This window comes from Marmota marmota, unplaced genomic scaffold (genome assembly GCF_001458135.2).
Source record: "Marmota marmota marmota unplaced genomic scaffold, marMar, whole genome shotgun sequence".
Classification (NCBI taxonomy): domain Eukaryota; kingdom Metazoa; phylum Chordata; class Mammalia; order Rodentia; family Sciuridae; genus Marmota; species Marmota marmota.
In genome coordinates, this window is record NW_025999896.1 from 1,105,656 (window position 1) to 1,115,883 (window position 10,228).

The following is a 10,228-nucleotide window of genomic DNA, read 5'->3' on the forward strand; positions in this document are numbered from 1 at the left end:
CAGTGTGTGTCCTCCGGGCTCGGCCCGTCGGTCTCCGCCCGCCCGTCCGTCCGTGGCTCCAGCCGGGCTCTCATGGTGCTCAAACCAGCTCCCCTCCCCTACGTCCTGCACTTTCTCGGACCAGTCCCCCACTCCCGACCTGACCCCAACCCCGCCTGAGGGTGAGCGACTCCTGTACTGTAGGGGAAGAAGTGGGAACTGAAATGGTATTTTGTAAAAAAATAAATAATAAATAAATAAATAAAAAATTTAAAAGTTTTAAAGAAAGAACTATGAGGAAAAGGAACCCCGTCCTCCCCAGCCCCGGCCAATTTTTAAAACAAGACCTTCACCTTTCACCCCCCTTTTCTTTTTAAGTGTGAAACAGCCCAAGCCCAGGACCTCACTGGGGCTGGGACATCCCAGGACGAGCTTCTCTGGGGCTCTGTTTTTGTTTTCTTGTTTTTTTTTCCCTCCCCGCTGGGGCTGTGGTGGGGTGGGGGGTTTACAGTCCCGCCCCCTCGCACTGCACTGTCTCTCTGCCCCTGGGGCAGAGGGGTCTTCCCAACCCTATTCCTATTTTCGGTGATTTTTTTGTGTGAGATTATTAATATTAAAAATAAAAGAAGAAAGAAAATCCTGTTTTGATAACGTGCTGGTGATAGCAGGGGAGAGTACTGGGAGGAGGGCCGCAAGAAAGTGATTGATGGGGAGGAACTGCACAGGCCTTGACAAGGGCGAACCCCTCCAGGAGGCGCCTGTGGAATGTCCAGAGCTCTGGACCGCTCCTTGGGATGGGGGTGCCTAATCCTAGAGCCGCATTCCAGGATAAGGGGGGGTGGGGGTGGGAAGAGGATGGGTCGGGGGAGGGGCAGGAAAGAGGGCTATAAGGGCCGCGGCCCAGGCTGGCGAGAGCCAGCCAGGCCATGGCGGATGTCCCCGGGGCCCAGCGACCGGTTCTCGGCAGCAGCCCAGAGCCCCGCGATCCCCTGGACTGCTGGGCCTGCGCTGTGCTGGTAACTGCTCAGAACCTAATGGTGGCTGCCTTCAATCTACTCCTGCTGGCGCTGGTGCTGGGGACCATCTTGCTACCCGCTGTCACCATGCTAGGCTTCGGCTTCCTCTGCCATTCCCAGGTAAGCGTGCACCCCAGTGTGTGTGTGTGTGTGTGTGTGTCCGCGCGTGTGGCACGGTCCAGTGTGGTGATGCTGGCGGCGGGGTCTATGGGCTACAACTTCTCCCCTCCACCCCGTGGGCTGGGCTGTTCCCACTCTGGGCACCATGTGGCTCAGGTCGACCTGGGCCTGACGCCTCTTCTCCTCCCAGTTCCTGCGCTCTCAGGCACCCCCTTGCACCGCTCACCTACGGGACCCGGGCTTCACCGCCCTGCTGGTCACCGGATTCCTACTCCTCGTTCCGCTGCTCGTGCTTGCCCTGGCCAGCTACCGCCGCCTCTGTCTACGCCTCCGCCTGGCCGACTGTCTCGTGCCTTACAGCCGGGCCCTCTATCGGCGCCGGCGGGCCCCGCAGCCGCGGCAAACCCGGGGCTCACCAGGGTGCCAAGCCGTTCCTACGCCGGGAAAGGTTTGGGTCTGAGGAGCCTCGAGTCAAGAACACTAGTGCCGTCCTCCCTTCCTGTGGGACCCAAGGACTCGAAGCCAGGATCTTCTGCCCTACCCCCACCCCTACCTGAGCCGGGTTCTAGCATCCATTTGGGGGACAGCAACATTTTTGGACCCCAGTGCTGGCGAAAACTCCCACGCCCCGGAAAAACTGCTTTCCTATGACTACCCACATTTGAATCGTGAATATCTGGGCTGGACCCTGCACACCCTCCTTCCCACTCCCTTAACATGATCAGGACAACTGAACCTGTGCCATCCTTTTCAGCTTCAGCTCCTCTAGAATTTTACAGGGCTGAGGGGCGATGCTGGAGGTGAAGAAAAACACATCAATAAAGAATTTATTAACAGGAGTGTGCTGTGAGCCGAGGGGCGCCCAGGAGCAGGAAACGAGTTCCTGAGATTACAAATACTCAGGCGGGAAGCATCCTTCAGCCTCCTGGCATTTCCTTATTGTATTTGTCCATTCTTCCCGGTTAGACCCCAGAGTTCTGTCCCTGACCCCAAAGTCACCTCCACATCAATAGCAGAGGGGGTCTTGTTTCACCCCCGCCTACCCGGTTCCCCTTGGGGATCGAGCCCGTTCTCTGACCCCAACATAGAGGAACTCAGTGTTGCCAGGCCGGGGCGGGAAACAATGGGCCTTCCGGAGCAGGATGACACCCCTTCCCGCCACAATTCTGGAGCAGGAGCGTGGGAGGGAAGATGCTAGGGTCCACCCCAGGTTCTGTTGGTCTACAGCCTGTTCCCCATCCCCAACCTCGAACTGAAGGGAAATTCTGGCACCCCTGGGCATAAGGTTGGGGGAGGATTGAAAATGCTCTTGGCCTCAGATAAACCCCCGTTTCTAGGGGTTGGGTGTATTATCGAAGCTACACACAGACACAGCGCACATCAGTCATAAATTTAATGAGGTTTGAAAGACATGCCTAATTATGGTCAGAGATACGGAGGCCCTGCAAGGCTCTCCCTTTGCACCTCAATAGAAACGATGTGGTGTCCCGGTACCATGGCCAGGCCTAGCACACGGGGTTCCCCGGCAGAGAAGGAATCTGGAAAGAAGGGTCAGAGCATCAGGGAGGCAGGCCAAAGTCGGTCCCGCCCCTTCTGAGCCACGAAAACACGCCCCACAAAACAAGGAGTGCTGTCAGACCCTGAGGGAAAATGCCTTGCGTGAACTTCCGCCACATTCCCAAGCGGGTGTGCATCCCCTGGGCACTGACCCGATGGCTTGAGGAACTCCTGCGCCGAACCCAGGATGACATTGCAGTCGCGGTCGGTACAGAGGAAGCAGCCGACCAGTGTCCGTCCATCTGTCATTCTAATGCGCATAGTCTTGTTGAGCAGCGCCTCTAATTGCTGCCGGGCACGCGCAGCCGGCGAGTCCTCGCGCTCCCCATCGGAGTCCTGCTCCAGGCGGAATACACTCAGACCTTGCAGTCTCTGCAGCCCGCCTGTCTGCGAAACCACAGCTCCCGGCAACCCACCGGGCACTCAGAAGCCCAGAGGCTGCCGGGAGCTGCAGTTCCCCGCCCCTCGTCCCCCCCATCTTGCTGCCCGACTGCCCCTCAATCCCAGAACCCGAGCCCGCGCTAACCCCGGCGCTGGAACTGCTTTGTCGCCGGCTGCAACATCCATTCTCCTCTCGTAGTAGCATGGTCGGCCCAGCTCCAGCCATTTGCCCCGCGGGCCCCTCTGGGCCCTTAAACTTCCTAAAAACCTTTCGGGTCCGGTGGTCTGAGATCTCGCGAGCGCTCCCGACGTCTTTCCTTTCGCGAGATCACCACTCCTCCTCCTCCTCCTCGTCTCCCGGCAACTGCAGAAATCTCGCGAGCTTCTCCTATTCCATGGCAGTGGTTCACCGAGACCTGTTACGCCGGATGTCTTAAAATATCGCGAGAAATTTACCTGTATTTTCTTACACATCTTTTAGAAACCCAGAAATTTAGCGAGAATACCTTCTTCCATCCTGCTTCCTCACCTTGTTTTTCTGCCTTAAGATAGTTCTTCCTGAATACCCCGTGTAGCCCAGACCTCTGGATTAAAACGGAATGTGTTCGCTTTTCCCTGGAACTCAAATTATTCAATGTTTATGTGACCTATGTCGGAATCAGACTACGTTTCCCGTGAGCTCGCACAGACCAAGCCCTTCCTCGCCCTCACGGTGTTTAATCTCAGTGGACGGTGGCCGGGAAAGGACAATGGTTTCCATGTGAGCGGGTAAACGCGCTCACCTTAGCTCCTGGACGCGGAGAATGTGTGTGTGCTCTGAGGAGCGAGGAAGCAGGCAAGGGACCCAGTGCCCGATAGAGCAAGAGCCATGCCGCGCCGGGGCCTAGTGGCTGGGCCAGAGTTTGAGGGCTTCCAGCGTCGCTTTTTCACGCCGGAAGAAGTGGCCAGACATAACCAGCCCGAAGACCTTTGGGTGTCTTACTTGGGATACGTGTACGACCTAACGCCATTGGCTCAGGAATACAAGGGTAAGGGACACAGGTTGGACCAGGACTGGGGTGTGTGTGGTGGTGGAGGTAGGCGGGGCTGGTTCTTGGGTAGCCAGCGTTGACAACAGCTCCTCCTTCCCAGGGAACCTGCTGCTGAAACCCATCGTGGAAGTTGCAGGCCAGGACATCAGCCACTGGTTTGATCCAAACACCGGAGACGTAAGTTCTGTTGGAACATGGGGTTTGGTAGGGGAAGCGATGATAGGGAGGAAAAGCGGGAAATAGCTGAATCTGAAATAGTAACGGCTAGGATCCGCGCCCAGCCTCACCCCAAACTCAACCCCTTCTTTAAAGATCCGCAAGCACATAGATCCCCTGACTGGTTGCCTGAGGTACCGCACCCCGCGGGGCCGTTTCGTGCACGTCCCACCTCAGCTGCCCCGATCGGACTGGGCCAACGATTTTGGGAATCCCTGGTGGAAAGGGTCGCAGTACAAGGTGGGGAAGCTGTCTGCCAAGACCCGGAATATTCGCATCATTAACACTCTCACGTCGCAGCAGCACATACTGGAGGTGAGATCTGGTGCCTGGGGACAGGTTAGAGAAGGAACTGATGCTTTCAGGAGATCTCCAAAGAGATCTTCAGGCCATCAGTTTGCCATAACTGGGTGAGAGCTGAATTTTCTCTCTTTTAAATTGAGGTGACTGAGGAAAGCAGACCACGTAGGTCTCCAGGGTTGGGAATTCTAGGAGTGTCTGGGTTACAGGGTACAAGACATTCCTTCATAAGTCCAGGGCAGCATCTTAGTAATGGTTGTCCTTGGAAGCTCTTACAGGCTGTTTTGGACAGTTTTGGACTCTTTAAGACTATTCTATGCCAAGGATGAAGTGAGAGGACACTAGCTTTGACCCTTTGGGGCCATCTGTTTGTTAGAAGTGGCTTGCCATAAAGATGACAGGATTTTGGCACCCTTCATTGCATGCTGAAACTTCCAACTTTATTTCTGGGACTGTGGAGTGCCTGAAGCTACTATCTGCCAAAGGAGGCATTCTGATCCTAGCTCTGTATATCTTGGGCTCCTGGCCTTTGCTGTGTGTGTGTGTGTGTGTGTGTACATGAGCATATGTTCCATCCAGAATTCTAGAGGTGGGTGCTTCCATGTTCTCCAGGTGGGGGCTCTGGAGTCAATGTGGGAAATCCTACACCGCTATCTTCCCTATAATGCACATGCTGCCAGCTACACGTGGAAATATGAAGGGAAGACCCTGAACATGGATCATACCCTTGAAGAGAATGGGATCCAGGATGAGGAGGAAGAATTTGACTATCTCAAAATGGATGGTACACACTACATACCTGCAATACTGCTCTACTTCAGTGATGACCTCACAGAGCTATAGGAAAGGAGATGTGTGCTTGTCTGGATTAAGACATAATTTGAGTTTGCCTTTTTCTGTTCTTGAGGAAAAGAGGTGAGGGTGTGGGGTGCTTGGATTCAGACTTCCTTTCCCCTTTGGGATCTGGACTGTAGTTCTCGTGACCTTCTGAAGTATGAATCTTATTCTCCAGTTCCCTTCTGATTTGCTCTGCGAAAATTAGGGAGAACGCTAGAAGTGAATTAGTCTTTAGGGATGACACAAGAAGGCACAGTATCTTGGATAGGGAGTTGTAGGGGCGAAAGAGGTAAATGGAGCTCAGGTAGAAGGTGATAGTAAGAGAAAGAAATCCTACACAAGGATGAGGGGTGGAAGAACATTTTCGGCAATGGCAGAAATGAGATGGCTGTAGAAAGATGGGATCTACAAAGATAGGAGTAGGAAATGACTATCATTGACCATAAAACCTGGCTAATCTCTTTTTTAAATTTTTCTTTCCATATTTTCTATTGGTGCATTGTAGTTGTACATGATAATGATTTGTTGTTACATACATGCACACAATATAACAATGTAATTAGGCTATTATCATTCCCTAGCACTTACCCACTTCCTCCCCCCCTTATTGTCTTTTTAGAAAAGTATTTAGTAGCTGAAACCCAAGGGAAAGAAAGGAAATAAATGGTCATCAGATAATCCAGTCAAGATATTATAATGGGTACTTTATTCACCCTCTTTATTACAACTACCCCATAAATGAATACTATTAACACTATTTCCCAGATAAGTCTTTTGAAACTTAGAAGTGTTCATTAGCAAAGAGATATTAGTTACCATTAGAGTCAGGATGCAAATCCAAGTCTGCCCAACTCCAAAGGCTAAAGGGACTGTTCTCAATCTCTTAACTTCATGGTAACATTTTAAAATGCTGCCTCTGACCAAGTATTTGGTATTTGGGTTTGTCCTGGATTTGCTGCACAATAAGAAACTGTAGGCCTATTGATTAGTCAGCAGTTACTGTGTTGGGAAAGAGTTAATCAGCAGAGTACTCCAGAGGCAAAGAGTAAGCCAGGAAGACCTCTTTAGGAATAGAGAGGTGACTTGACAGGGGACATGTAAAGAGAGAACTAAGTAAGGTAGACAATTCCCAATGACCAAAAGAGAACCAACCAGGAGCAATGGCTAGATTTCACCCTTTGTAACCTAAGCAGGGGAGGGAAATGGAGAAGGTCAGGTGAACTTACTGGCAGCAGCAGGCAAAAATGAACCAAGGAGAGTTTTTAGTACATCTTCCTGGTTGGGTCCTGAACCCAGCTCAGAGGAAGGTGGTCTCTAGAGACATTGGGTGGGTTGCACAGAAGTTTTCTAAGTGGCTATGAGAAGCATGAACAAAGGTGGAGTTATCCCTATTGGCTTCAGTTTTCTGAATTCATTGGGACTGATAGAATCTAGTCCTATATAATGAAAGAATCCTTGAATTATCTGGATCAATAATTGTGATATTTAATCAACTATGCAATGATCTCATATGTATCTTGTTTGCTCAACTAAACCTTAAATTATTTGAGAATCAAAGCTATGCTGTTCCTCTTGTTGCCAGCTTCAAAGCCTGTGCCTATGGTATGTGCTTAATTTGCCCAAATTTGTCCCTCTTCCAGAGTATCCTACTTTAGTACCTCTTGCCAGAAACAGACACCTTTCTTCACATACCCAGACACTCACCAAGTAGATTCTATCTGCTAAATATCACTGGAATCTATCTTCTTTTCTCTGAATTACCAACACTTCTTGTTTAGACAGCTGGGAAAACTTCCTAACCTGTCCTTCCATTTCTACTTCTGCCTTCTATATGCTGTCATCAGAGTGATTTAAACCTCAACATCTCACTTTCCTGCTCAGATATTTCAGTGGCTCCCATTTGCTTTTAGAATAAAACACTAATTTCAAAGACCCTGCATAAATAAGGCCCTGCCTACCTTGTGTGTCTCGTCTCATAATACACCTCTTTGTTGCCTGTGCCTCAGACACCATGGCTGGCCTTCATAAAGTATCTTCTTTCCTCAAAACCTTCACAAAGATTGTTCTCTCTGCTCACCACACCCTTCCATTTTCCACTTAGCTCATCCTAAATGTTTCTTCCTCAGGCAGTCCTTTTCTGATTTCTCAATATAGATCTAGACTTTTTGTTGTCTTCTCAGCACATTCAATTTGTCAGGTTCTTATAACTATTGTAAAATTATAGATGTTACCAGCTGACTGACTGCTAGATTGTAAGCTCATGGAGGCAGAGATCTTATATATTTTGTCTTTGCTGTATTCCCATTGCTGGGTACATAGTTGCTGTTCAATAAATATTGATTGAATGAATTCAGATATCAAGGAATTAATCTGTTTGTAATGACTAGTGGGTGGGAGGCAAGATGGAACCAAGAGATATAATATTGGGCTCCTGTGCCACAGTTTCTATCCACAGGTTTCTTTTTCCCTGCTTCCCATATACCCAAGAGGAAAGTTATTCCTTGAATTCTTCCTCACCAGAGATGTTTTGGGACACTCAATCTGTCCTTTTCCCATATGGCCACCAGGTGGCTGCAATTGCCTACAGAGTCAGGGAAAGCCTCTGGGAGAAAAGAAAACCCTTTAGGTTCCAAACAAGTTAGCATTGAAGGTGGACCTTGGAGATTTGTAGCAGGAGGGAAAGATCAGGGTAAAAAAGGAAAAACTACATGGACACCATTCTGGTAGCATTAGATTTTTACTTATTTTAAAATTTTCCCCATAAGCACATGTCAGGAAGAGAGTGTAGTTTGAGAAGTAACTTGAGAAAGGGTGAATGTGGGTCCTATTTTTAGGTGTGGACATATGGGGCAAGGTATTAGAGTTAAGGAATAAAAAATTCACAAATTTTTATGACAGTAGACTGCATTTATTTTTATTTTTTGTATAAAGCTTTCTATTACACACTGCTTTGTTCTCTAAATATCTAAGAGTGGATATTTGCATGAGATGTATGTGTCTGAACCTAAAACCTTGAAAGTAAATAGAACATGAGTGTAGGGTCCAAGTCCTCTTGTGGTGATCTCTTGTGTTGGAGGGAGGTAGGGCAGAAGTGTTAAAAGCTGCCTGACTTTGTAAATAGCAGCAGCTTCAAAAGATTCATTTGACAAATGTTTCCTACAAGCCATAGAGTCTACACACATACATTCCTGGGGGATAATAAAAGGCATATGTACTGGGCATGGTGGTGCACACCTGTAATCTCAGCAGCTCAGGAGGCTGAGGCAGGAGGTTTTTGAGTTCAAAGTCAGCCTCAGCAATTTAGCCAGGCCCTAAGCAACTCAGTGAGGCCCTGACTCAAAATAAAATATAAAAGTGGCTAGGGATGTGGTTCAGTGGTCAAAAGCCCCTGGGTTCAATCCCTGGTGTATCAAAAAAAAAAAAAAAAAGAGCAGGTTATTTCAGAAAACTTACCTACTCATTGGGATCAAACATCACATATGAAAGGGCTGAGGATGTGACTCAGTGATAGAGTGCTTGCCTAGCATGCATGAGGCCCTAGGTTTGATCCTCAGCAAAAAAAAAAAAAAAAATGTAAACAGGATATGATAAACCAAATGATGGTATAGAAAAGGTTTCCATCCTCATGGCAAATCACAGGTAATTTCTTAATCCTTAAAACTTTCTAAATATTGTGTGTGTGTTTATTTGGAGAAGAGTACTATAAGTTCCATCAACTTCTCAAAAGGGCCCAGCTTTCTGCCCCTAAAAACAGTTTACACAAGTAACAAAAATTTAAAGAGCCTCCAAAAGTAAAATATAAAAAAATGACAATATAATGTGGTCCCAGAATTACTGGTACCTGTTTCAATGGTCTGCTTCAACTGTGTCATACCTGCTGTGTTTCCATGGCAGAAATTCCTAAAACTTTTAACCTTGGGGATAAGTTAATGACTAATCTGAAGTGTTTTACTACAGTTCCAAATTTTGATCTAACTGTGCCTTGTTGCGAGTGAAGGGATCCATCATTTGGGCTTGGGACTGTTAACACCCAATCATGACATCGGGATAAGGTTAATACATCTAGTCCTGCTGCTGAGTTACAGGACAGCATACAAGTGTGTTGATATTGGGAGAACAGCCACTTAATGATAGATTAGCAAGAGCACATGACTTAGTTGCCAAGAAAACACAGTTTAAAACCTTGGATCCTTACCTTGGAAGAGTAGGCATTCAAAATACAAACATATGCTAACTTAGTAATGGGTATTCTATGCTCATGAGAAGCACTTAAAAAAGCTGATGAGTGTGGGCTGGGGTTGTGGCTCAGTGGTAGAGTGCTTGTCTAGCTGTATGAGGCACTGGGTTCAACCCTCAGCACCACATAAAAAGAAATAAAGTAAAGATATTGTGTTCATTTACAACTAAAAACATTAAAATAAAAAAGCAGATGTGTGAATAAGTGAAGTGGGGATGGGAGTAAAGACTGAGATGAGGAATAAGATGGTCAGGACTGCTGGACTTGAGTCTGTCCCTTATTGAGAGCAGCTCAGCTGCTGCCTTTGGGGAGTTGCTATTTAGTGGGAGCTTGGGCATCCAGCTTCAATTACCTGACTAACTCATCTTTGTATTCCTTGTAGAAACAAAGTGTCTGGCATAGAATGGCAGTAAATAAATGCTTTTTTCAGGAATGAATGGTACACATAACACACACACACACACACACACACACACACAGTGAAATATGTTGAACTCAAGTTAAAGAGATGTAGATAATGTAGTGTGCCTTGCTACTTAACCAGTGTCACTATG

General features: G+C 48.1%; 4 protein-coding genes across 6 annotated transcripts in view; 3 read left to right on the forward strand and 1 right to left on the reverse strand.

The window, feature by feature from the left end:
- Kdm6b (lysine demethylase 6B) overlaps positions 1-159 on the forward strand; it is a 10,911-nt gene extending 10,752 nt beyond the window's left edge. Inside the window, 1 exon segment of the mRNA XM_048797929.1 lies at positions 4-159. Coding sequence (XP_048653886.1) covers positions 4-159 — 156 coding nt within the window.
- Positions 160-835: 676 nt separating this feature from the next.
- Tmem88 (transmembrane protein 88) lies at positions 836-1,954 on the forward strand. Its single transcript, XM_015504437.2, has 2 exons — positions 836-1,115; positions 1,306-1,954. The coding sequence occupies exons 1-2, from the start codon at positions 906-908 to the stop codon at positions 1,573-1,575; spliced, it is 480 nt and encodes a 159-aa protein (XP_015359923.1). The 5' UTR covers positions 836-905; the 3' UTR covers positions 1,576-1,954.
- Positions 1,955-2,493: 539 nt separating this feature from the next.
- On the reverse strand, positions 2,494-3,725 carry Naa38 (N-alpha-acetyltransferase 38, NatC auxiliary subunit). Of its 3 annotated transcripts, none has more exons than XM_015504438.2 (4): positions 3,583-3,725; positions 3,199-3,485; positions 2,825-3,008; positions 2,494-2,653 (listed from the first exon to the last, which is right to left on the reverse strand). In XM_015504438.2, exons 2-4 carry the CDS (start codon positions 3,277-3,279, stop codon positions 2,541-2,543), a joined length of 378 nt encoding a protein of 125 aa, XP_015359924.1. In that variant the 5' UTR covers positions 3,280-3,485; positions 3,583-3,725; the 3' UTR covers positions 2,494-2,540. The 3 variants fall into 3 exon arrangements, with proteins under 3 accessions (XP_015359924.1, XP_048653970.1, XP_048653971.1); XM_048798013.1 differs by having other exon boundaries at positions 2,755-3,008; XM_048798014.1 differs by having other exon boundaries at positions 2,755-3,008; positions 3,199-3,469; positions 3,583-3,723.
- On the forward strand, positions 3,617-7,786 carry LOC107158009 (cytochrome b5 domain-containing protein 1). Its single transcript, XM_015504436.2, has 4 exons — positions 3,617-4,081; positions 4,185-4,261; positions 4,397-4,615; positions 5,213-7,786. Exons 1-4 carry the CDS (start codon positions 3,922-3,924, stop codon positions 5,441-5,443), a joined length of 687 nt encoding a protein of 228 aa, XP_015359922.1. The 5' UTR covers positions 3,617-3,921; the 3' UTR covers positions 5,444-7,786.
- The last annotated feature ends 2,442 nt before the right edge of the window (positions 7,787-10,228 follow it).

Coding starts and splice junctions, on each gene's coding strand:
- Tmem88 (XM_015504437.2), top strand. CDS start 906: ATGGCGGATGTCCCCGGGGCCCAGCGACCGGTTCTCGGCAGCAGCCCA. Junction 1,116..1,305: donor GCTTCCTCTGCCATTCCCAG/GTAAGCGTGCAC, acceptor TTCTCCTCCCAG/TTCCTGCGCTCTCAGGCACC.
- Naa38 (XM_048798013.1), bottom strand. CDS start 3,279: ATGGCTGGAGCTGGGCCGACCATGCTACTACGAGAGGAGAATGGATGT. Junction 3,009..3,198: donor AAAGCAGTTCCAGCGCCGGG/GTTAGCGCGGGC, acceptor CGCCTGGAGCAG/GACTCCGATGGGGAGCGCGA. Junction 2,654..2,754: donor GCAAGGCATTTTCCCTCAGG/GTCTGACAGCAC, acceptor CCTTCTTTCCAG/ATTCCTTCTCTGCCGGGGAA.
- LOC107158009 (XM_015504436.2), top strand. CDS start 3,922: ATGCCGCGCCGGGGCCTAGTGGCTGGGCCAGAGTTTGAGGGCTTCCAG. Junction 4,262..4,396: donor TTGATCCAAACACCGGAGAC/GTAAGTTCTGTT, acceptor CCTTCTTTAAAG/ATCCGCAAGCACATAGATCC. Junction 4,616..5,212: donor CGCAGCAGCACATACTGGAG/GTGAGATCTGGT, acceptor CATGTTCTCCAG/GTGGGGGCTCTGGAGTCAAT.